This window comes from Antechinus flavipes, chromosome 2 (assembly GCF_016432865.1).
Source record: "Antechinus flavipes isolate AdamAnt ecotype Samford, QLD, Australia chromosome 2, AdamAnt_v2, whole genome shotgun sequence".
NCBI lineage: Eukaryota > Metazoa > Chordata > Mammalia > Dasyuromorphia > Dasyuridae > Antechinus > Antechinus flavipes.
In genome coordinates, this window is record NC_067399.1 from 366,052,645 (window position 1) to 366,079,850 (window position 27,206).

General features: G+C 34.2%; 1 protein-coding gene and 1 pseudogene across 2 annotated transcripts in view; both read left to right on the forward strand.

Moving 5' to 3' along the window:
* The first annotated feature begins 350 nt into the window (after nt 1-350).
* On the forward strand, nt 351-1,561 carry LOC127546708 (PACRG-like protein; annotated as a pseudogene).
* A 791-nt stretch (nt 1,562-2,352) lies between these two features.
* The window catches only part of DLGAP5 (DLG associated protein 5), a 32,795-nt gene continuing 7,941 nt past the window's right edge, over nt 2,353-27,206 (forward strand). The window contains exons 1-9 of one of the 2 annotated variants that reach the window (XM_051978224.1): nt 2,353-2,799; nt 15,354-15,594; nt 16,777-16,991; nt 19,737-19,799; nt 22,980-23,076; nt 23,180-23,278; nt 23,591-23,664; nt 25,829-26,127; nt 27,077-27,201. In XM_051978224.1, the coding sequence (XP_051834184.1) occupies nt 15,360-15,594; nt 16,777-16,991; nt 19,737-19,799; nt 22,980-23,076; nt 23,180-23,278; nt 23,591-23,664; nt 25,829-26,127; nt 27,077-27,201 (1,207 nt within the window). In that variant the 5' untranslated portion in view covers nt 2,353-2,799; nt 15,354-15,359. The remainder of the gene's footprint in view (nt 2,800-15,353; nt 15,595-16,776; nt 16,992-19,736; nt 19,800-22,979; nt 23,077-23,179; nt 23,279-23,590; nt 23,665-25,828; nt 26,128-27,076; nt 27,202-27,206) is intronic. The other variant, XM_051978225.1, reaches the window with a different exon arrangement.

Consider the following 27,206-nt stretch of genomic DNA (forward strand, 5'->3'; position numbering starts at 1 on the left):
CTAATAGCTATATATCTAGGCACATTTTTTTTCCTCCCCATTCAAGTCATATCCAGCAGAAGACTGAAGAATGAATTAAATTCCCCTTAGAGATTTGTGAATCCAGGGGGTTCACACTAAAAATTCAATAGCACATTAAGCTATAAATAATTGTGTAGTTAAGTTACAAGTAAAACATTTTAGATTTGTTTCTGTGGCTGTTTGAAATGCTTGTGATCATAAGCATGATGATTTTGGTGTTCATTCAGTGATTACAGAACTTCTAAGTGCAATGTGTTCTTGTGGTATCTCAATTAAATTGTTTCCAAACTATCACAAGGAGTTGATGTTTAAACACCAATCAGTTTCCAATGGATGATCAGATGTAAGTACATACCCTCATTGGTATATTGAACCAGAGGAGCTTCCTCATTCCTGTTACCTTTTAATCGTACCTCATCAGCAATAATGTAATCAGATGAACAAAATTTTCCAAATATTCATGTTTTTACAGAGCAAATGTCAGGCTGTTAAAAAATCACGATCATTACATTAAAAACTATGAACATGTACATTATTCTTCATCTTGAAATCATCAAAGACTACAACAAACATTTTATAGAAGCATACTTTTTTTCCTCTCACTGCAGTATTAAGACTGTATTCTGACTTAAATTTATTCTCCACAAGTTATTCTTTTTATCAGGCAGATTTTCAAATGCACTGATTGGCAACATTGGTTAGTTTTATATATAAACATTGTTAAAACAAACAAACAAAAACCAAATCAATGTGGCCTTACCACCACAGTTCAGGCCAGCTCAAGAGATAACAAATGAGGGTCTGGGTAAGTATTCATCCTGCCCACAGCCCCTAGGGCTTCATGGCCAGGCACTATGGGATAGGACCACTAAGAAAAAAAGAATGCAGAAATCAGAGTCGTGGAAGCTTTCACATGAGAAATTGAGTTACAGGAATCTATAAACAGAATGTCATCAGGTTCTTAAGTAAAACAGATCTGTAGTACACCAAAACAAGTCATTACCCTCCACTAATTCTCCAGATTTTGTAAAGAAACCTCACTTTCAGCCAAGTGATAAATTTAATTCTACAACTATTGACCCATCAGTGATCTGCCACACACCTCATCTGCTTTTGCCACTCTATTTACTCCAAAGGACTTAACTCTTGCAGGTTGGTACATGGTTCATTCATTAAAACACAGATTACAATAGCGACTAAACATTTGCATCAAAAGGTTTTAAAGGATTACTTTTGGTTAAAGGTGCTACTGAAAAAAATATGCCCTTGCTACCTAGACTGATTCTTGTCTCTAAAGTAGCTCTGCCTCCTTCACATGGTGAAGTATTTGAAAGAGGATTGAATGCTTTTACTACAGTTTGGTGTAGTCAGGCCTTTTCTCTAAAGAATCATCTATGTAATTTGCTTACAAGTCTTTTGAAGAGACTAATGGGTAAGAAATTTAAAAATCCAATCTCCAGTGCATTACAAAAGACAGTGGAAGTGGCAGTTTTATGATTATAAAGTTAAAATTCTATCTTATTGTTCCATCTCCTCTTAAACCAAAGGAATGATAAGGCCATTGACTAAATGGAGAAGTTTGTTGTGAACATCGTAGAGTTCCTTTTGAATATGGTTCATTATTTTTTAAATCACAGCTACTGATTTATTTACATTATAAAAATGAACACCCAAAATGAATACAATTTTGTGGGTTTTATCAAACAAAATTTTTTTTTCTGCTACATTTGGTTTGTATTAAGAACTAGTTTTGTTAAATTTCAGATTTGATATTTGTATATATTTGGTGATAATTGATTGCACTAATATTTCATAATTATTCTGTCACATTTTGTAGCGCTTTTAGATGTATCAAAGTCATGGAAATTAGTAAGCATGCTTAAAAGAAAGATTGGAGTGCTACTTCACATACAAAACGACTGTAACACCAAACAATTAGCAGTAATAATAACGGGAGCTCCGAAAGCGCTTTCAGATCTGCAAAGCGTCACTAAATCTTCACTACAGCTGGAAAAGCCGGGCAGGTGGACAGGCAGGTCAGTGCTGAAGTGACTGCTCAGGTCAGCGACAAGCTCACTAGCTGAGCGCTTCTTTCCACCTACTCGGGGTGAGGACTGGACCACGTGATTGGCAGCGCCGCTTATATTACGGACTTGTTCCAGGATCCCGCCAGAGGGGAAGGGGCCCCTCTAAGGAGGGTGGAACATACTGGTTTATTCTAAGAGAGGCGAGGCGGAAGCCAGAGAGGTTGAGCAAACGGAAAATACCCTCTCGCCCGGAACTAATCGCAAGAGTGGAACCCTCCCTTTCGCCTCGCCCACTAGGACGCAGTTTAGTGAAAGAGACTGGGGGAGAGGAGGAAGTGACAGCTCTGTCTTTCCTCTGTGAGTCGAAAAACAGTTATTCAAGTAGTGGAAACGATGGCGGAAGTCTCTCGAACCCTAACTTGTTCTGCTGGGCACAGAAACAGCACCGCCGAGAGCAATTACCAACTACAATCTCTTCCTCTTTGGTCCCTCACTGCACCCACATTCTTTCCCTTGTTTCCGGCTTTCAACCAATCTGGGAGGCTCCCCAAAGCCACCAATCAGGAAGTTCCCTGTAGAACTCCACCAATCATTAGTTGGAGGCGGGAAATTTAAGCGTTCCGGAGGTAGACAGTCTGACTTCATTTTGAAAACTGGGCGTTTCCGGTTTGGGAGAAAAAGCGGCGTTTTTAGAATTTTCTTTTGATAATTTTCCTAGATCCTTTTTTTTTTAGGGAAGTCTATTTCGCAGGTAGGTCTATCCGGAGGAGTTGGTTGTGGGAGAGAAAAAAGAGGGGACTGGATGGGAGTGGGGTATGGGATAGGAAGGGTGGGATAATCGCATCTGCGCCGCTATCTCTGGAGAGGGACTGTTTGGGTCACTGGGGAGAAGCTGCGCCTCTGTGGCCTCAGGACTCCAGCCCTTAGTGTTCCTTCACTTGGGAATGACGGTTGTAGACAAAAGAGAAACCGAGTAAATTACTGTTTTTAGGCCTTGGATAGTCCGTGTGGCGCCTATTGATGCACAGGGATCTGCCTCGGGAAATTGGCAAGCCGTAGATTCAAGTCCAATGACACAAACCCTTCTATCAAATTTACTGAATTATAATTCTAATGGAATTCAACCCAGATCAAACACAGCTAAGGATGGCACAGTGTTAAAAACAGTGGGCTTGAAGTCAGGAAGACTTGTCTATCTAAGTTCAAATGTGGCCTCAGACACGTACTATAAGTGTGGCCTGGGCAAGTCATTTAATTCTGCCTCAGTTCCTCACTCTAAAATGGGGACACACTGAAGAAATAAATCATTCCAGTATCCAAGAAAACAAGTGCATGGCATCATGAAGAGTCTAAGAGCGGTTCTAAAGGTGTATATAAATTTCACTTTTTCCATTTAAAAACAAAAATCATTAACTTCATTTTGCTTAATTTGCTCCTTTTTTGGAGTCACTTATTGTTACTTTCTTGCCAAACCCCTCTCCCTCGAATGGGCAAAAAAAAAAAAAATCTTCCTTTATAGTATGAGTAAAGTCATTCAAAAAATATATCAAATATAGCCACTTTTTATCTTACTCTGTATCTTTAGTCCATCTACTTTGTGCCAAATATAGATTCACATCAGCCTCCTAGTTTATCTTTACAATGATGTCATTATAATAAGTAGCATACTCCTCAGTTTCTCTGAATCCCTTTTGTCATGTATTAACTGTGTAAAACATAAAAAAATTTTTTTTTCTTCAGTAATTTTCTAGTTGATGGGAACCCACATTGCTGTCAGTTCTTTGCCACAATAAAAATGATGTTACAAATAGCTTTATAAATGTTGGTTTTAGTATAAGCCTAGTTGTTCATAGATATGCAATAGGTATGCACAAATTAGTGATATTTTGGGTGGAGTTTCAAAAGACTGGATTCCTTCACAACTCTACTAGCATGTTATTAGTGTGCCTGTACTTTCATAGCTCTTTCAGCTCCAATAAAGATAAAGATAGTGCTTGATTTTAGATAAATGCTATATGCCATATTGAGGAATACTTCATTCCTATGCTTTTTGATGTATTTAACATGACAAATTCCATTTTATTTAAAAGCTTTTTCTTCATTTATTGATATAAGAATATCATTTATTGTTTTTGTTAATGTTTGTGATGTTTATAATTTTGCAATGTTGAACCAACTTGCATTCTTTATATAAATCTAGCCTGATTTTTTTCCCCTTTCAAAAATAAGTTTATTCATTGATTTAAAAACTCTTTCCTTCCCCCAAAACCTTTACAATCCTTGGAAGGAGTAATTACAGCTGAGGAAGTAATCATAACCATTTGCTTCAGCTGAAGGAAACATAACATATTCTATTCCAGTCTTTTATTTTTACTCTGTATGTGTCTCTCTGCTCAAATGTGTTTCTTGTTTAAAATATATATATATATTAGGATTCTAGTTTTTAATGTACTCTGCTATTCACTTTCGTTTTATGAGAGTTCATCCCATTCACATTCATAGTTATGATTATCAGCTGTGTATTTCCCTTCATCCTGTTTTTCTCCCTTTTTATACTTTTCTGTCTCCTTTCTCACCAGTGTTCTGCTTCTGACTACCACTACCTCCCCTTCCTTCATTAGCCCTCCCTTTCTTTTTTTTCCCTCTTATAGGGTAAAATAGATTTCTTTACCCAACTGAGTGTGTATGTTAACTCTTTGAATTGGATGAGAATAAGATTCAAGCAATATTCACCCCCTCCCTTTACTATAATTGGTCTTTCATGTCCTTTCTTGTAATATAATTTACTCCTTTCCTCTTCTAGTATAATCCCTTTTTTCACTCCTTATTTAAATTTTTATCATCCCATCAAAGTCAAGTATAAATTGACCCTTTGTCAACTTTTATACCCTCTAAATATATCCCTTCTACTTGCCTTAATAGGCAACTCTTAAGAGTTACAAGTTTCATCTTCCAATGTAGAAATGTAAACAGTTTAACTTTATTGAATACTGTTGTTTTTTTCTTTTCTGTTTACCTTTTTATGCTTCTCTTGAGTCTTGTATTTGAAGATCAAATTTTCTGTTCAACTTTGGTTTTTTCATTAGAAATGTCTGCAAGTCCCCATCTCATTTAATGCCCATTTTTTCCCCTAAAAGATTTTGCTTTTGCTGATAGCTGATGCTTGGTTGTAATTCAAGCTTTTTTGTGTTCCAAAATATTGTATTCCAAGTTCTGATCCTTTCCTTTAAAAGCTGCAAAATCCTATCTAATCCTGACTGTGGCTCCTTGATATTTATATTCTTTCTGGCTGCTTGCAGTATTTTCCTCTTGACCTGATAGTTCTAGATTTGGCTACAGGATTCCTTGGAGTTTTCATTTTGTGATTTCTTTCAGGGAATGATTGATGGATTCTTTCAATTCTGGTTCTAATATATCAGGGCAATTTTCCTTGATGATTTCTTGAAAAATGCTGTCTAGGCTCTTTGTTTTGAATATGACTTTCATATAGTCCAATAATTCTTAAATTATCTCTCCTGAATCTATATTCTAGGTCACTGGTTTTTCCAGTGAGGTATTTTAAATTTTCTTTCTATTTTTCATTCTTTTGATTTTGTTTGATTCTTAATGTCTCATAGTCATTAGTTTCCATTTGCCCATTTCTAATGTTTAAGTGTAATGCTGGAGAAACTGAGGCAAGATAGAGATTAGAGAGTTTTTTTAATATTTTATTTGAAAGAGAGAGATTTACTGGGACCAAATGGATCCATCATTTGGTCTTAGGGCTGAATGAGACTATTGTCTCCAAGGATCCAGCATCCAGCCAGCATTCAGCAGCCCATGTAAGTTCTCCTTAACATATTTATACACAGTAGCTAAACAAAGGCAGGGGGGTAGAGTCCAAACTCTGGTGAGCAGGAATCTCTAGGCAGCAACCATCTACTTGGTTCTGAGAGGATGAGGGGTAGGACCATAAATTCTAACAAACTGGGAGTTAAGAAAATGTCTGGCTACAGACAGAATGTCTGGAATCCTCATTTTGAGTTTATACATTGACAATTTATAACCTTAGAGCAAATAGCCCTGAGTTATATCAGTCTTCATGAATGGGAGTGGGAGGGGGGACAAGTAAGGGTATTGAGGCAGAACAATTTAGGGAAACTGAGGACAATTAGAGAAACAGGATCAATTTAGGGAAACTGAGTCAGCACAATTAAAAGAGAACTGTGGCACAACATAAGGAATTATTTTCTTCAATGAGTTTTTATGCCAATTCCATTTGGCCATTTCTACTTTTAAAGAAGGTTTCTAACCCTCCTCCCCAGTTAATTTTTGTGCCTCCTTTTCTAAGCTGCTGCCTTCTGCCCCTTGTTCCCATTCTCTGATATAACTCATTTCTTTGCCCAATTTTTCTTCTACCCTCTCTTGCTTGATTTTTAAAATCTTTTGAGTTCTTCCAAGTGGGATTTTTGGGATTTGAAACTGATTCATATTTTCCTTTTGAGGCTTTGCATGTAGGCATTTTGACATTGTTTGTATTCTTCTGAGTTTGTGCTTTGATTTTCCCTGTTGCTATGATAGTTTTCTATGATCAGGGCCCTTTTTTGTTTTTTGCTAATTTTAAAAAGTTGAGCTCTTCTCTTGAGATACAAGGAGCGATTACCCAAGATTCTTACACAGGGCGGGGGATAGGGGGGAGTGGGGGGGAGGAAGGGGACGGGAACTGAAGTTGGGGGGAGGCGGTGGCATAGTCTCTTGCTTTTTGCTCCACAGTCCCTGGGCAAGTGATGATTTACACACTCTGCTAGGGTGCACTTATTCCCAGTTTGCTTGCTGCACTGAGGCTGGGAGCTTCATAGCTAGGCTGGAACAGCAAGGCCTCAGTTGCTGATCTGTACTGTAGCTAAAAACCTCTCCTGATTTGCTTGGACATCACCTGTGCTGGGCTGCACTCCCCTTTTACTCAAAGAAGGCAGACCTTTCCTGAAGTCGTCCTTTTAAGCTATTTTTTAAAAAAATCTACCTATCCGTTTATTTATATTAATTAATTGCAAGACATTTGGATTAAGTGACTCGCCCAGGGTCACACAGCTAGGAAGTGTTAAGTGCCTGAGGCTGGATTTGAACTCAGATCCTCCTGATTCCAGAACCAGTCCTTTATTTATTGTGCCATCTAGCTGCTCCCTTTCTAAGTTGTCTTGAGCTGAAAAATTGCTTCACTGTCATTTTGTGGTTTCTGTCACTCCAGAATTCTTTTAGAGGCTTGATTTAATATTATTTCTGACAGAAACTGGGGAGAGCTCAGGCATCTGTCTAGTTTCTCTACCATATTAGCTCTATCTACTGGCTAAAACAAATATATGACTCATTCTATACCCCAATTCCATTATTTTTCTTGTCAGAACTTGTGAATAGTATCAAACCTCTCGAGTCTTAGTTGAATATACACTGATTATATAGTTTATAAGTTTTTCAGAGTTGTTTTAAAAACATATTTTGTATGTAGGATGTTTTCCTTCATACAAAGATCATGTTTGCATAGTTAAGCAACTTTTGGGACCTACTTCCAAACTGCTTTCCAGAATGGCTACGCCAATTCATAGCTTTATCATTGTGCATGTTTTTCTGTAATCTCTCCAACAGTTGTCATTTTTAACATCTTTATCAATGATAACATTGTGAAATAAAGCTTCAGGGTTATTTTAATTTGTAATATTCATGATTTGGAGCATTTTTTTCATGATTGTTGATTATTTGATGCCTTCCTTTGAAAATTGCTTACATCCTTTGACCATTTATTTTTGGTGGATGACTATCATTCCTATATATTTAACCTGGATATTGCAGTTTTATCAGAGAAACATGCTACATAGGTTCCCCAAATAATTATTAACTGGGCCCCTCCAGTTAATTATTTCCTTCTTAATTTGATTTTGTTTATGCAAAAAAAATTCAATTTCATGTAATAAAAACTGATATTTTCTTAGATCTTCCTAATGAATTCTTACTCTATCCATGGTTGTAAAAGTCATCTCTTTCCCTATTTTCCTTATTGTATGATATTTCTTATCAAGGTTCAGGGTCTGTTTGGAGCTTATTGGACTAAATTTGAGCTCTTGTGATCTTTAATTCTAATTTGCCTTACATTATTTTCTAGTTTTTGTCTAATAATGAGTCTTTTCCTTAGTAATTGCAGCCTTGGGTTTATCAAAACTATATTTCACTGTATTCTTTTGCTTCTGTATGTTATGGACTTAATATGTACCATTAAATAATGATAGTGATAATGTACATCCTTGAATTATCCCTAATTTTACTACCCCACCTATAGTTTATCTTCATTATATATAGAGCTGACTTTTGGTTTTAGATAGATACTGTTTAGTATCTTAAGGAAAAATATAATTTATTCCTATACTTTGTGGTTTAGTTTTTTGTTTTTTGTTTTTTTTTTTTTTTTTTAATGATAAATGAATTTTTTTGTTTCAGAGCCTGGCTTACCTGCTAGGGTGTTCTTAGTTCCCAGACTAGCAGTTTGCTTTTGCTTAAAAAAAAAAAAAAAAAGATAAATGCATTTGATAAATTGCAGTTTTATCAAAAACTTTTTTCTGCATTTACTATAATTACGTGGTTTTGATTGTTTTTGTCATTGATATGGCTAATTATTTATAATTTTGCTTATTGAAGCGACCTTTCCTGTTTGATCATACTGTACAGTCTTTTATGTGTTAAAACTAGTCTTTGCTAATATTTTATTTAAAAATTGTGTCAATGATCTTTAAGATTTGGTCTCTTGTTTTTTTCTGATTTCTTTCTTTATATTTTAAATATCATTATTTTGTTTTTCCTTCTGTCTATTTTTAGAAAACTTAGGTAGTATTATAATTAATTTTTGAGTATTTGAAAATATTTAATTGTAAATTAACCTGCTCCTGAGTGGGTTTTTTTCCTCTACTTTGATAGTTCATTTATGATATATTCAATTTCTTTTTCTAAGGTTGATTTTTGTAGGTTTTGTATTTCTTTTGTGAATTGAGGATATTTTCTATGTTTATAACTTTGCCTATTTCATTTAAGTGTTCACTTTGACAAGTTATAATATAATTGGGCAAAATTGCTTAAAGTTGCAATAACTTTACATATTGTGATTTTTACTTTTTTTCATTTTTTACTCTTGGCAATTTAGTTTTCTTTTTTTATCTGTCTCCCCAACACTTTATCTTGTTTACTTCCCTCCTCCCAAACCAGCTTCTTGTTTTCAATGGGAATTGTTTTGTTGTTGTTTTCAACTTCCCTAGTCTTTTTTTTTTGATTTTTCACAATTTCTATTTTTGTGCTTAATTGGAAGGGTTTGATTTTTTTTTTGTTTGTTTACTGTAGTTGTATGCCCAATTCATTGGTTTGTTGTTCTCTTGTTGATGAAAATATGTAAAGATTTAAATTATCCCTCAATACTTCTCTGGCCATCCCAAAAGTTTGGGTTGAAAGTAAAGTGTGTATGTGTGTGTGTGTTTTCTTTAAGCCACCGGTTTTTTGTTTGTTTTTTTTGCAAAAATAAATGGTCAAAGCATGTAAGCAATTTTTAATGAAAGACATCAAATAATCAACAGTCATGAAAAAAAATGCTCCAAATAATGAATAAATACAAATTAAAATAACCCTGACTATTTATTTATCCTGCATTTTTCTGATTGTAAGTTTTATTATTGTTGTTTTTAATTCCCTGTTCCTTGGTCAGGTTTTGTAAAGATGCCGTGCACAACTGAGGAAAGTTTCTTTTTTAGTTCCATTCAGTAATTACCTGTGATGTAATATATGTGGCTTTTTCTAAGATTCTGTGAAAGTCCTTAATTTCCCAGGTTTGGTCCACAGAGTCACAAGGAATTGGACACTGCTATTGATCAAATGACAGTTTGGTTTTCCTTCTCCTTGTTCCTTCTACTTGTCTAATCTTTCTCAGTTACTTTCCCAGATGTTCCAGATCACACTATAGTTACTCCCTAAGGATCTGTCTAGGACCCTCTGTTCTCTCTCTAATATCTTTTTTTTTTTTTTAATGATAAAAGCTTTTTATTTTTCAAAATATATGTAGATAGTTTTCAACATTCACTCTTGCAAAACCTTGTGTTCCAAATTTTACTCTGTACTTCCCTCCTCCCCTAGACAGTAAGTAATCCGTGTATAATTCTTCCAAACATTTCTACACGTAAGCAGCACAAGAAAAATGAGGTCTAAGGAGGAGGGAATGAGAAAAAAACAAGCAACAACAACAAAAAAAGGTGAAAATACTATTTTGTGATCCACATCTTTATCATCTTGATTAGTAATTTCATCAGTTCAATATTATCAATATGCAGACTATTCTCTGGTTCATTTTTTCAGTCCTAGTTTCTTTTCTGAGTCTTTTGAACATTTCATACTGGATGTACTGTCAATGGTATAAGCACCAGTTACCTTGACTTACACCTTTGGCTTCATCCTTAATTTCCTCACTGCCTGCCACTCATTCCTAAGAGCTAATCTATTGCTAAGTCTTGCCATTTCTGTTTTGACCTTATCTTCTCTCATCTCTCAACTCATCTTTCAACTCATACAGCAAAGCCATGATGATGATTATCACAATAGCCTGCTGGTTGTTTTCCTTGTCCCAGGGCTCTCCCTACTCCAGTCTGTCCTCAGTTGCTAAAATGATCTCTGTAAAGCTCAAGTCTGATCTTGTCACTCCCTCCCATTCAATAAACTCCAAAGGCTTACCATTACCACCAGCATCAAATAGTAGATCCTATATTTGGTTTTTAAAGCCTTTCACAAATTGGTCTTTCTTCTGACGTTTGCAGCCTTCTCAGCCTTTTTCCCCAACATGTATGCTACCATCCATTGACCCTCAACTCCTTACTGTTCTTCACATCTAACACATCTAAACAAAAGTCTTTTTTCCTTTGTGGTTCTGCTTGTTATTCTTCTTGAGCTTCTTCTCCAAACCATTAGTATTTCTTCATTGTTTTTTATGATTTCTTCTATTTACTTAATTTCAGCCTCAGGTTTTGATTTAGGATGGTTTGTTTACTTTGGTAGTAGCTGCCAAATAGGGTAACTATCATTAGGCCCCAGCCTCAATCTCAGTCTCCCAGAGACTGTCTTTTTATTGCATGATCTTCCGTGGGGACTTGGTGTGCTCCTCGGCAGGCTCTGGTGGGTTGCTAGTCTCGGTCCTTCTACATAGCTTATATGCTGAAGTAACTTTGGCTCTTACAGTGGGTCCCAGTGCCCTAAGTCATATTTCTCTGGAAATGATTTTTAGGGGATAGTTCTTTCCTCAGCTTATGTTTTCAGTGTCCATGGTCTGGATCTGGATCTTCAAATTCTTAACTGGTAAAGCTTACAGTGACATGCAGAGCCCCTGACCCTTGGCTTCTGGGTGATTTATCCACTTTTGTTGACTTCCTTAGCAGAAATTTTCCACTTCCACTGGCTTCCATTTTACCCATAATACTGCTACTTTTCATGTTGAGATTTCTCTACCTACCTTCACTAGTTTCTGGACATTTTTTTTTTTTTTTTTTTTGTGCATTTTTGGATTGAATGGAGATGGGTGTGTGTATGTATATATGTATGTACATGGAGTAGTAGGAAGTATAATGAGGTCCCTGGAAAAAACTCTTCCACGTAAATCCAAAAACTTTACTAGACCAGATCCTATATGATAAATTCAAGAGAAAAAAAAATCACACCAAGCCATTTTCCTGGCTTTATTTGGCAGAGGGAAGCAGACAAGTCTGTGTATATAATCTGGCCAGGGGCACACATTGTGAAACATTTGAGGATAGAAAAGCCTATACACCAGGCAAGAGCAGGTTCCAGATCCAGCATAGAAAGGTTTAAATATGCATCGAGTGAGGGACAGCTGCCAACTGACAACTCTTGTCATTCACCAGGAAACCCAGATCAAAGGGGTACCTGCAGTTCTGTCTCTTTTGTTCCATCAGAGTTTTCCAGCTGGCTGACAGTGGTGGAGTCTAATAGCAATCTACTGAAATTCCCAGAAGGAAAGCTTTAAAACCTATTGATCAGACCCAAACCCATGTTAGGATCTTGGAGAATTCAAACCAGAGGGCAGCAAACAGTCTTTAGTATAGATCAGACCATAAAGAGAACATTGAAAGCTTGGAGACCACTAAACTGAAATGTCTTTGAAATCCTAGAGGATTTCCTAGAGTAATTACTCAGTACCTCCAAGAAGGTAACAGCAACACCAGCTCAGACATTCCCTCCAGAATTGTACAGTGTCTGTCCTCAAATTAAAGTTCAAAGTCAGGAAAATAGGCCAACACAATGAGCAAACAAAAAGAATCCTACCATAAAAAAATTAATGGTGACACTGAAGACGCATATCCATATAAATCATGCAAGCTTCAAAGTAAAAACACAGGTTGGATATAAATTCATCTAGAAATGACTGAAGAGATCAAGCAAGAGTTTAAAATATTTTTATAAATGAAATGAGAGAAATAGAGAAAAATAGAATGAGCATTATAAAAGAAAACTGTAAAAGGAATTCACAGTTTGATTTAAAAAGTATGAAATTTTGTTCAAGCAACAAACTCCCTTTAATTGAGAAAATACCAAAGCTAGTAACTATATGAGACAACAAGAAATATTAAAACAAAATCAGAAGACTGAAAAAAATTGGTGAAAATATAAGGCAGTTCATAGTAAAAGAAACTAACGTGCAAAATAGATTGAGGAAAATAAAATCTTTTTTTTTTTTTTAATTTTATAATAACTTTTTATTGACAGAACCCATGCCAGAGTAATTTTTTAACAACATTATCCCTTGCACTCGCTTCTGTTCCGATTTTTCCCCTCCCTCCCTCTATCCCCTCCCCTAGATGGCAAGCAGTCCTATATATGTTAAATATGTTGCAGTATATCCTAGATACAATATGTGTTTGCAGAACCGAATAGTTCTCTTGTTGCACAGGGAGAATTGGATTCAGAAGATAAAAATAACCTGGGAAGAAAAACAAAAAATGCAAATAGTTTACATTCATTGAGGAAAATAAAATCTAAGAATCATTGGACCACTTGAAAATTATGTCCAAAAAAAAAGGGGGGGGGGTTGATATCTTAATCTTAAAAGATTAAAATCTTAAATCTTTAAAGATAATTTCTCAAGACTTCTTAGAACTAGAGAACACAATGTCCACCAGTCGTCCCCTGAATGAAAACCCCAAATAAAAATTTATGTGAATGTTATGGCCAAAATCTAGACTTTTCTAGTCTGGATATTGCATAGCCAAAGAGACATCAAATTAGCTAAGGATTTAATCAGTATCACGCATGATTTAGTAAACACCACTTTAAAAGTAGAGGTTTGAATATGATGTTCCAGGAGGAAAAGAATGTATAGACCTACAACCAAGGATAATTTATCCAGCAAAACTAGATATAATCCTGCAGCAGGGGGAAAAAAAGGATCTTTAATGAAATAGAGGGCTTCTACACATTCCTGATTTAAAAACAAAAAATTAGCTGCTTAGAAATTCTGAAGTTCAAGTTGTAGAGTCAAGAGGAACATAATAAGGTAAATATGAATAAATATGCATAAGGAGTTAAATAAGGATAACTTACATAACAAGATGCTACATATGTCCACTCTGAACTGTTATCATCCTTAAGGAGTATAAAGTGAACCTAATTATATAGAAAGCCCAAGAGTGGTTCTATTATTATCTTGATGCTCAAAAATAAGAATAAGAAGGGAAAAAAAGGCTAAGGGAAATTATTTCACATAATTGAGGTATGCAAGTTAGAAGTTTATACAAACAGGAAAGAAGCGGCAGAAGTACTAAACTAATCAAAAGAGGGAAGAATACACACAAAGTAAAATCTAGAAATACATTTCACTTAACAGGGAAATATAGGAAAAAGAAAGAGAAAGGGGAAATTACTGTCAGGATAGATTAAGGTGAGGACTAGTTCTAAGGATATAAATATATATATTGTGGTATCAAGGAATTGTGAACTGTGGTATACTGGGGCATTAAGAATAACTGAGCAAATTATATAAATGTGAGGGAATACTATCATATCAGAAGAAAAGATGTTGACTGAATTCTACAGAATCAGGAGAATAGTTATATATTGACAACAATGTTGTAGAGATAACTTTGAAAAACTTATGACTTGATCAGTGAAATGGTAATCATGATTCTAGAGGACTCAGGATGAAATAGTCTATCCATGTCCTGGTAGAAAGGCAAAAGACAAAGCAGAATGAGACATGTTTCCATTTACCTGACCAACAAGAAAGTTTCTACTATGTATATGTTTTGTAACAGGGATTTGGATTTTTTTTTTTTTTTTTTTATTGATGGTGAGAGTAAAGAAGGAGGTCATAGCATGGCTCCTTAGATGCTTTTTCATGTAATGTAGTTCTATTTTAAATTTTCGTATTTATTAACCTCATAATTTTCTGTGGTTCAAAAGACCTCAATACAAGCAATTTTTGAAGCAATTAATATTCACTCCTTGGTGAAGTTAATTTTGTAATGACTTTCAGCAACCATGTTAAAAAAAAAAGAGCCTAACACAAATAGCAAGCATATATAGATGAAGTTCACAAAAAATGTAGCTAAATGATTGTTTTTATACAACTGATTTTCCTTTTGCTTCAGGTGCAGAGATTTTCTCCTACCTGGACAAGGGAAAGCTTAGACACCTAAACTGGAAGAGTCTTAATAATGCCAGAGAAAGAAGGACAAGCTCTCTCTGTGTGTGTGTGTGTGTGTGTGTGTGTGTGTGTGTGTGTGTGTGTGTGTATGTGTATGTAAACATTTTAAGAGTTATTTATTGAATTGTCAGTGGTTTGTTACTACTTAATATGGATAATAATAATTTGCAATCTGTAGCATGGCTACCATGAGAGATCCTCAAGATTCTATGAAAAGATATTGAAACTAATTCAAAAAGTACCCCATTTGGCATTTACTGAGCCGTAGATACCAAAAGCATTAATGGTCTACTACCTCTTTCTCCCTTATCAAGCCATGTTCTTTTTTTTCCCATTTTCTCAAGCTTCAACAAATTTTAAAAATATTAAAAAGCTTTGGAAATTAAAACTGTCCCCAGTATTGATTTGTTAATGCTTGTTTGTTAGTATTACTAATATGTAAATAAACTATATTGCTGTAATTTGGGGTGTGTCAAAAATATTGGGTGCTGATAAATCCTTGAGTAACATCAGATTATAGACTTTAAAATCTAGAGTTCAGTAACTTCTTGTTTATATTCATCTAAGAATAAACAGGATTTGTTTATTTTTAGAATAGGATGGCATCTTCATCAGTTCCTGATCGGTACAGAAGGGATGCAAGCACAGAAATGATAAGAACCAAAGTTGCTCGCCGGAAATCAGTTACGTGGAAGGAAAACAGACATAAGAAATTTGAACAGAATAGACACTTTGGTTTAATAGATGTCAATACCACAGCTTTAGAAGACAGGAATCTTCCTCCACTGGATGAGACCATTGAAAACATTCTGGAAAAGGACACTGTCAAACCAAGTGAGTATAGCTTGTGATAGCTGGAAAGTCATTGGAAAACTTAAGAAATTGATCTAATTGATCCTTCTGTGGAGAAGGTAAAGCTTCAAAGTATTCCACTTACACACTTTGGTTGAAAAGTTTTTAAATATGTATGATATAAAAAAGTAACAACAGCCACTAACTACTGTACAGGAATTCAATAAATTTTTATTAACCCTCCACTAAATGCAATGAACTATGCTAGATACTAGAGATACAAAGATTTTAAAAATTGTACATGTGAAGGACTTAACACCTGATAGGTTCAAGAGATCTTGAGTTTATCTATTTTGAGCTTTGGTGACTGAGAGGGTAGTAGTGGCCATCAATATGAAAGAAGAATTCAAATTTTGTTTGGAGGGGAATGGAAGGGAGAGTAATGGTGAATTCCATTTGGAATATATTGAATGAATAAAACATTCTTGTGGAGATGGCCAAGTTATTGAAGATGAAGCATTAATGTACAATCCTAGAGTTCGGTTAAGAAAGAAGGGTTGCAAATATAAATTTGAGTCATTAGTATTGAAGTGACATTTGATGCAATGAACCAGAATTAGGTTTCCAGAGGAAAAAGTTATAATAATTCATCGTATATTAAAAGTATATGTAATACACACAGAAACACATTTAAAGAGAACAGAAGCCCAAGGATTAAGACTTAAAGAACGTTACAGTTTGGGACTCAGAAGAAAAGAGGGGATGTAGAAGGGAATCAAAGACAAAATGGAGTTAGGAAAGATTCACATCAGGAAAGGAAGTAAAAATGTCAAGAAGAAAGCTATTCAATAACTTCCATTAAGGAATTGAGAAAAAATCACTGAATCTGGAAAGGATGAGACTACTTGATATATTTAAGGATGTGTTTTCAGTAAAATTATAAAGTAAAGAAGCCAGATTGTATTTTGTTGGATGGTGATCGTAATGGTTTTTTAAGAGCATCAATAAAACATTGGCTTTTTTTTTCTTAACTGAGGGCAATGGAATTGGGGTTGGACATAGAATGTAAAAAGTTAGGAATAGCCTTTCTGAACGTGTCTAGGGAGGGATCATAATAAGTCATGGTGTCTGATTTCACTTATTTTTAAGTTTCTCCCATGTTGTATAAGTTCCTAATAATGCCCACTGTTTTGACCTTTTTTTTTTTTTTTTTTGATCCTTCAGAGTTAACTATGAATAGTCTACGCCAGATGTTGAGTGATCAGCGAAAGGAGATGCTTCAGCAATATAAAGAGAAAAAGCTGCTTCTGAAAATGAAGGAACAGCGAGAGAAAGCCCGAGGAGCAGTATTTAAAGTCGGACTTTATAAACCTGACCCACCACAGTTTCTTAGAACTCTTCCAGTGACGGTGAAGACAGTGAAATCTGAACCAAAGAAGGTAAACTGACATCTTAAATGAACAAAAATGAGCTAACTGGTATCTTTGTAAAAGTTTAAATAATAGCATACTAATAATAACTAACAGTAATATAGTGCCTTAAAGGTTGAGAAAAGTTGTGTAGATATGATTTCATTTGATTCTCACAATAGCCTTGGGAAGTAAAGGCTATTATTATCCCCATTTTACAGATGAAAAAATTGAAGCAATTAGAATTTAAGGGTAATATAGCTAATAATGGTCTGCTAACTCCAACTCTAGTGCTCTGATTACGAACACTACCTCTTAATGATCAGAAATGATATGTGCAACTAACTTAATGAATTAAGAGGTTGATAGGAAGTTTCTGTTCTAAGATAACTTTATTTCTACAAGGAACATAATTAAGAAATGAGATTTTTAGAGACATAAAAAATAGATGAGTGACGCTAGAAGATCGGGATTTTTAATTAAAAAGTCTAAAATGCAGGTAGAAATAAAGAATTAACCAAAAAATAATGTGGAATAGGTTGAGTAGAATTTGTAGGTTAAATTTGAATAGCATTCCAGAAGGCAGAAATAAACCCATTTAGCCACTCTAAATTTTAATTCATTTTTCCCAAGACTTTCAAAAAGCATTGACATATTTCTTTGCCAGAGAATTATTATTTATTTTCAATGAATCAGCATGTAAGTTTGCATCTACAGAAGTGTTTTACATTAGCTGTTGTCTGAGTAGGAAATGCCTAATATAAATACATAGGCCTTTTTAACTGAGTGGAGGATTAATTAACTGAGTGGAGCTTTTTCTGCTTATTCTTTTGTTGCTAAAAAAGGATTTGGAAATGTGAATATGCAATTAATGTTTTCAGATAATACCAAGTTCTTCTAAATATGGAAATGCCAAACTTGTGGGTATAAACTGCAAGAAGACATCTCAAAGTTTGATAAAGGCAGGAAATATTTTGTTAGTTTTTGTATATAAAAGATAACACATTTTTAAAGAATAATCCTTCTAAACTAATGATCTATTAATTATATTCTTGGAGTCTTTTTGGACTGTTTATAAAGCTGTCAACCCTGCATTTTGAGGCCAAAAAGATCAAAAAACAGTGGGCATCATTAGGAAGGGTGTTTAAAGCAAAGCAGATAGTTTTAGATCTTAAAGTGAAATAGCATATGTAGAAAAGAATCAAAGATAAAATAGAATCTTTGTATACTTAGAATATATAAATTCTGCTCTCTGGGCCTTAAGAAAGAAACTAGAACAGAAGAGAGACAAAGAGGGGCCATTAAAATAATTAATTCAGTATTTTGACAGGTATCTCAGGAGAATAGGCATACTCCTTTCCCCCCTCCTCCTTTCATATTGACATATTTAATGTTTTATGCAAATAATGGGAATAGATGGTTACTACTCTGAGCATTTTTCCCAAATGGTTTTCTAGAATTTGGGAACAAATCTTGAAATGTGAATGAAATATGAATGAAGAAATATGAATTTATAACAAGGGGAGTAACTACCACTTCACATAGCACATAATAAGTTTTAAAAACAATAGAATCAAGCATTTAAATTATTTAGTAGGTTAATTACACTAGTTTCATAAAGAATTTCAGGGCCTGTCCAAGTGGATCACTAATTTTTTGAGATTCATTTTATATAAACAACCATATATTTTCTTTTTCTTTTTTTTTTAATAGGCACACATTAAAATTAATATATAACATATAACACAAAGATTGTTAATAGGCACATATTAAAATTAACACATAATATATAACACAAAAGTGTTAATGGGCACATATTAAAATAAACATATATAACACAAAAGTTGCTAATAGGCATATTAATAAGGGCATTTTGGGTGGCACAGTGGCTAGAAGGCTGGTCCTGGCATCAGGAAAACTTCTCTCTGGTTGTTGCTGAGTTGTGACAGCCTTGTCCAGCCCTTGAACAACCATATGTTTTCTATGAAATATCCTTTTCTGCCACCATAAGAGACAGAACAGTAGATTAAGACCACTGAGCCCCTTCAATAGGGCAGATATTCAATATGACCAATATTGTAATTATAATAGTAAACATTTAAACACAATTGTAACAGCACTACAGTGTTTTATTTTTATGCTTTTCTAAAATTCATTTAATTCATGATTCAGATAAATTAGAATCATGCCATTTGTAAATTTAATTTACCTTTTTAAATCTAATAATGGTATCAGAGTACTCAAATTGCTTTCTGCTTTTAAACAATTAAAATCAGTTATAATGTTATTCAGTACATTGTCTAGGTTAGTGCAGACCAAAACGTGCGGTGTTATCTTCATGGATGAACTATAACTTTTAATAGGGAACCCAAATATTACCTATCCTTTTTTTGGGAGGGGGGGGGCTAAAGGGGAGGGGAAGAGACAAGGTTAAGTAACTTGCCTAGGGTTATACAGTTAATATGGTCGAATTTGAAAATATTTTAGGAAATAAGATATAATTTGTGAACCTGCATGTAGAAACTTAGTTTTTAAAACCCCACCAAAAAAATACTACTAAAGCTGTAAAGCTGCTTTACTTCTGACGAATTTATTCCTTATTCAGGAAAACAAAAACCTAAATAGATGAGAAGACTCTCTTTTGCTTTCAGTTTCATGGAATAGAATTGAAAAGATGGAATATTTACTTTGAAGAAAATAAAAAGAAAGAAAAGGCCCAGAAGTACATCCCCTGAACATTAGATTTTTTTCTCTATATTTTTTCATTTACTCTAGGTTATTCAGACCTCTGTACGGATCACAAGGTCAAAGGCCAAGGACCATGTGGAACAGCCAAAGGTATTTTAATGAGTTTATGAAGTCTCCTTGTTGTCTTTTCAAAGCAGTATAAATTTTCAGATTTTTGCTTGTAGATTTTTAACATCTGTAAGTGTTAATTCTCTGAAAATTTTAAACTAATTAGCCCTTCAACTGCTGTAATAAGATCTGGTCATTGCAGATGTCCATATTAGTGACAAGTATTTGCAAAAAGATCATCATTAAAACACTTCCAGCTTTTATACCAACATTAGTTGGTATAAAACATTAGTTATACCAACATAGTAAAATTATGTAAAAAATTTAATAAGACCTACTAAATCAATATATATTCTGATATTTGGTGAATGATGCAAAGTTGAAGAAAAACTAAGAATAGAAAGAAACATGTGAAAATATGGCTCATGAGAAACAAAAGAAACTAAATATTGATAATTTATATTGAAATCTCCTGCTTCTGTATCATAAACATTTTCTTAAAAATCCTAAGTGCTACACGTGGTAAGCAAGTCAGTACTAGTAAGAATTGAATTGACTACATTTTAACAAAGTTTTTATGTTGACATGGGAGTTATCCCCGAGTTAGGTGTCTTTGTACAGTCTAGCTATCAACTTCTCAAAACTGATAATTCTTAGATAAGAATTGTTTGTTTTTAAAGAAAAATGAGAAAAAAGATGAATGAATGGAAAGGCACTTATTAAGCTCTTACTACATGTAAATTCTGTGCTAAACAATGAAATTACAAGGAGGAAAGCAAGTAGTATTCAACAATAGATCTCAGAGACATCTCCTTGTGCTTATTGTTGATTTAAAAAAAAAGTATTTAATTTCATAGAACAAAACTGCCTTATAGCAAGGTTTTTTATTCTCTACATCAAGATCATTCATAATTTCTTGGAAGTCATAAAAGAAATCATACTATTCATTAACCCTCTAAGAAAACCTCAGATAAGACATAAAATAGGGAGATGGATGCTCACCAGATGTGATAGAGGCAATCCAGGACAGAGTTCAGGTAAAGAAAACATCCCTTGTGATTCATGGTGGAGAAAAAATACTATCTACCTCCAGAGAGAACTGATGTTGAGATGAACTGATGAATTTTGAGTGCAAATTGACGTATAACTTTCTTATATTTTTTAAAATTTTTCTTTTTAAAAAAAATGGCTAATACGAAAATGTTTTATATTATTTCACAGGTATAATTGATATCATGTTGTTTCAAGGTTGGGGAGAGAGGGAGAGAATTTGGAACTCAAAATTTTAAGAATGTCAAAAATAAATATTAAATTAGAATGTTAAAGAGGAGGAAGGAAGGAACAAACATTCCATGTGGATAGTAAAGTTTTCCAGGTTCTTCTGCTAACAGATGGAATTGTGATAATTCTATAAAGCTCCAAGGCACTGTGAAGCCTCTCTTGGTCTGTAAATATTCAAAGGAGTTTGGTCTATTTGCATAGGAGAGATCAAGGGGACTAAGAAAATTTTTTGCACAGATTTCAACAGATGCTTTGATAGATCCTTTGCTCAGTAGAAGGTATTTCTGGGACAGACAGCCTGACAGTGAACTGGACTTAGAAAGGAAGCAAATGGAGCAGATTGCTTTGGGGAAATTACAAAACTCTTTCATCATCCCAAGCTTCCTATGAAAGCAAAGATCCATTCTTTCTATGCTAAAGTTTTACTGATGTTTCAGTGTGGCAGAACAGCAGTACCTCCAAAGAGCCAAGGGCAATGGTGACAAATGGTGAGTGTTAGCAGTCTCCAAAATATAATCAAGGAAGAACTGAAGAAGAATAGCAGTAAAGAATGTCATGAGGAATTTGTGTAAGGGAAGAGATGGGTTGGTCACATGATGAGAGGGATGAAAGATAGACATCCATAATATCCACTGGTGCCCTCCTTATACTAGAAGAAAGTGAGGAAGGCCTCTAGGATGGTGGGTGGACTCCCTCCGTGGTAAATTGTTAGAGCAATAGACAAGTCACACTGGATGTGTTGTAACCTTGTATCACTGGAGATCAATGAGATCACAGATTTACTTGATTATTTTTTATATGTAATTTGAAGTTGAAAAGCAGCTCTGTTAGGAAGAGTAGATGGTAGTATCTTTATTTTATTGATAAGAAAACTAGTGCTTAAGAGTAAAGTGATTTGCCCAAGGTCATAACAGAGGTGAGACTAGAACTGGATCTTCTGATTTCTAGCCTGATAGAAGTTATGGATAATCTGAAGTATAAATGAACAGTTAACCTCCAAGAAATTAACAGAACTATGTAATTGGTTCCTTCATTTTCTTTAATAAGTAAATGCATTGGGAGCATGCTATGTGCTGTAGAGAGAGAGACACAAAAATATACTTTACTTCCTTCCCTTAAGGAACTTACCATGTAAGGAGAACATGAATTATGTATTCAGTTTCAGTAGGAACAGTGTTTATTGAAGGAAAAAGAGGTTGCTTCTATCTAATAATATAGCATGTGACCTGAGCCTTGAAGGATGAGCAGGCTTTTGGCAGTTATAGATGGAATGGAGAGAGAGAGAGGGTATTACAAGGAGATTGAGAAGCATGTCCAATAACATGCAAGAGGAAAATGTAAGATTTTCAGGGTGTGGTAAAATCCAGATTAGCGAAGGCTTAGAATGTATGTGCATATACATGAGAGTGATGGGAGGAAGGGCTGTTAGCATTGACAGAACAAACCCTCAAAATCCTAGTCATCACAAGACTCTAATGATGATAACCCCAAACAATTGATCTTTCCTCATATAATGTCTGTCAGACTTTTGCTCTCTTCTCCCTTTATTTTGATAATTCTGTTGATGATTCCCTTCTTTTGCTATATGGCTCTGAACTTTGTAAATTTTGGTTCAGTATAAGGAAGAACTTTAAAAAAAATTAGATCCATAAATAAAGTAGATTGCCTTAATAGGGATAGAGTTCTATATCTTCAAGCAAAGGCTAGATGAGCATTCATTGGGTAAATAGTTGAAAGAGTTCTTCTTTAGCTATGACTTGGGCTAGTTGGCTTCTGAGATCCCTTCCACCACTGAGATTCTATTATTATTATTCTATTATCCTTTATTATCCTATGTCACTTTGGCCTTTGTTGTCATTTATGTTTTGTGTGTTCAAGTCATCTGAACCTATGCCAGTTTTTGTGGAAGAGCTCAGTTTAGCACCTATTAATTTTTAATAGATCTATGTTGACCAGGTCAATAATGGGCACAATATGGAAGCAGTCCAACCTAGCCAGAAGCCAACTTCTGAACACCATTCTAGCAAAGAAAGGAAAGGTATGAAGATTTTGGAACTATAATGTGTTGATACTGCCACAAGAATAGTTTACTATATTCCAAGGAGAATTTGATTTCACTAAAAAGAACTTTTTCATCACAGCTCTACAAGATATGAGAGTGACTAGATCAGCAGCAAAGCAGATTCCTAAATTAGCTTCATCTCTTCCAGTGAGAAGGCCAGTGCCAAAACTTGTTAATGGTGAGTAAAATACTGATCATAGATTTATTAGATAAACTGAAATATTCTAGTCATTAATGGTTTGTATGGCTAATATTTAAAATTGAAAGGTGTATGTGTATTTTATTTTTTAATGGTAGAACAAGGAAAAAAGGTTAAAGGAAAGCTTAAAGCTTTCGCTCATCCCCATTTTATAGTAGGTTCTTCAATGACAATCCTTCCAAGATAATGCATTTTTATAATTTGCTTTAAACTCTCTCAAGTAAAGGCGTATTTATTTAGTTATAATATCTTTTGTCAAATGAAATTGAATATTTTTATTTAATCTTTTAGAAAACCAACTAGAAAGAAAAGCACCAACTGAAGAAAGACCTCCAAAGATTGAACTTAAAGCTAACAAAATAAAGGTATGAATTTAATCTATCAAAGAGTCAAATAATATTGCATCATTAATCCCCAAAACAATACATGGCATTTAGGTATGTGGCTTCCCCACCAATGGACATCAAAAGCAAAGGCTGGAAACTAGCCATACAGCTTATTCTTCAGGACTGGATTGGACCATTTGGCCAACATGGTTTCTTAACTCTTAAAATTATGTAGATCTGAGATTCTATGCTGTAACCTTTTATTTAGTTAGGCTCTTTTTATAAACTCATTGTTATTTCCTCACTAAATCCTGGAATTTTGGAATTGGGATGACAGTCAGAGGTCATTGAATTATTTTCCTGCCTCCAACCTCAAGAAGAATGTAAGTTTCTTAAAGGCAAGGAACTTTGTTTTAAGGAGTTGTTTTTTTTTTTATTTTTATTTTTGTGTCCCCAGCATGAACTTGGTACATAGTAGGCAATTAATACATGTTGAATGGTAGAGGGGAGGCATGCTTTTGGAAACCTCAAGTACCTAAAGTTACTGGAAAAAGAAAGCAAAAATTAAGAATATAGTGGCAGTTTGAATAGGTTAAGTGTCAGACTTGTAGACTTTTTCTTAAACATCTTGGCTGTTTCATGAAAGACATTCCATCTCTTGACTCCAGGTAGTCTTTATGACTGTTCTCCAGACCTGGAATGCTTTCTTCTCTGCTCCAACCACTAATCTCCCTAGCTTCCTTTAAGACCCAATTAAAATCCCACCTTCTACAGAAAGCCTTCCTTAACTCCTCTTAAATCTTGTACCTTCCTTTTGTTAATTATTTCCTACTTATCCTATATATAGCTTGCTTTCTACATATAGATTAGATTTTATGCTCTTTGGCAGTAAGGTCTGTCTTTTGTCTCTTTTTGTATTCCTAGTTTTTAGCTTAGTGTCTGGTATGTACATAGTAGATGCTTAAGTTTATTGAATGATTGGTGGCATTTTTTAGATATCTTAAAGCATTAAGATTAAACAACTATACATGTGTAATATAAATTAGGAAATTTTGGGCTCAGCTTTTGCCTCTCAGCAAGATATGTAATCATCACCATGGTGCATCTCATCTGTGAATTCTCTATAGTAATGAAATTACAAGCCCAGTCCCTATTCTTATTATCATCAGTACTTTTACAATAGAGGAAGATTGGTAAGAGGGCAAAAAGGAATATGAAAATAGAAGAAGACTGCTATTTACTGTTATAAATAAGAAACTGGATCCATTTTATGTGCTATAACCTGTCCCATAATTCCAATAGTCCAGGCTTTGACAATTTTGAAGTACCAAGGTTTATGTTTTCTTCCCTTCATGTGTTTAGTAGAACACTTTAAGGGAAAAGGGAGAGAATACTGATCATATTATTAATTGGTTGTATAATATAATTTACCAAAAAAGAACTAGAGTACATTATGAAATGCAAAATGGATAATTTTGATTATATCAAATTAAAAAGTTCTTATTAAAAAAAAATAATGCAGTCAAGATTAGAAGGAAAGCAAAAAACTGGGGAAAAAATTTAATATCTAAGATTTCATTTCTAAAATATAGAGAGAATTGACTCAAATTTATAAGACTATAAGCCATTCTCCAATTGCTAAATAGTCAAAGGATATAAACAGACAATTTTCAGACAAAGAAATTAAAACCATTAATATTTATATGAACAAATGTTTTAAATCATTATTGGTCAGAGAAATACAAATTAAGACAACTCTGAGGTAATAAAGACAATTATATAGCTTACCAAGATTTTCTATAATGCCTTGATTTCTCATTAGGCACAACACTTCCACCATTGGAATTGCTAATCACATAAAATCACTTTGTTGGAGCACAATGGCTGGGAAATCTGAAATGAATGTTCGACAGCAGATTAATTTGCTGAGTGTATTATCTGATAAATTTATCTGAGATTCCACTGGCATTAATAACTCCCAGCAAAGAAATTCCAGATACAGATTACCACCTTAATTATAGAGAGATGCCTGGAGGCACTGAGAGGTTGTGATTTGTCCAGATTTATACAAGGTACTCCAGGGCTCACTCTCTTTCCAAACTTCATGCTTCCTTTCTATATATGGCCTTCTACTCTTATCCATTCATTTAACTTGTCATAACCGAGTAACTATTAACCTGTTATTACTATTATTTAAATCTAGGATCTTCCTTCCAAATTTGGTGGGGAAGAAAATTCATCAAAGGACCCACTTACTGAAGGATCTTCTCATAAATCTGGAAAATCACCAACAGAAGAAATTGCTGAATTTCTTGGAAAAGACTACTTATCAGGGATAAATGTTGCTTCCCAAGTGAGAGGGAAATCTTCCTTTGCACCTGAAAATTTTGTATTTCAACCACTAGATAATCTAGTGAACTATAGAATGAAATTTTTTTCCCCAGTAAAAGACCAAACTTGTGAGGCACCTGTTTTTTTCTGGAATCCTTTACAAATTAACAAGTAAGAATTTAATTTTAATTATTTTATTATAGTTTACTTTTTACTAAGTTGTATGATAGAAATTAATGACATATTTTGTTTACTCTTTTTGTTTTTTTGTTGTTATTTTTAAATAAACACTACTTAACTGTTAATTTCTTAAATTCACGGGGTGTTTTTTGTCCTTTTCCTTCCAAAGATTCTAGTAAGGGACATTTTCCATTGGATTTTTTGAGGGGGAGCTGAAAGAAGGTATAGTTAGTCTTACTCTTCAATGCAGTCTTTGTTTCCAATGCAAATCTTTTTTTGTCTATCAGTATTGCCAGAAACAATTGCTAGGAAAGCACAATTGTAATAGTAATATTTCAGAAATGTTTATTTCTAGAAGTCTGCTCTAGAGTTCTACCTCCAGAAATAAGAAAACAGTTGTCAAGATACTTTGTAAAGGAAGGAAAGGAAAGCAAAGATAGCAAGATGGTTACAAAGTTATTTTGCAGTGGCCATCAGCAATTTTATCTCCATTATTAAAGATCTTTTATTGGGTAGTAATTTTTCTTTAGTAAATTTCCTACCTTTAGAGACAAATAGATGGCTTATTGTATAGAGCACTGGGACTAGAGTCAGGAAGATCTGAGTTCAAAATAGTTCTCTGAATTATTTACCCTGAATCATTAACCTCTGTTTGCCTAATTCATTGGAGAAGAAAATAGCAAATCAGTCTAGTATCTTGGTCAAGAAAATCCCCATGCAGGGTAACAAAGTTTGAACTTGAACAAGTTTCATTTTAATATTCCAATAAGATGCTAATGAATCATAGAATTTCTTTATTCAGAATACATATGGAAGGTGCCTATAAATAAGACTTTTTTTTAAGAAATAAAATTTTTAAACAATATATAACATTGAAATCAGTATGTGGAGTTATGCTTATTTTTCATGTTACCGAAAGTAATTTTTGTTTATATTTTAGTAATCATTCTCAGGAAATGAAAAGAGAAACTTTGAAAGAAAGTACAACTCACTCTAATACTCCAGTTCATCAGGATTTGATTGATTTGCAAAGTCCTCCAAGATCGCAAGAAATCCTGAATAAAGGTATG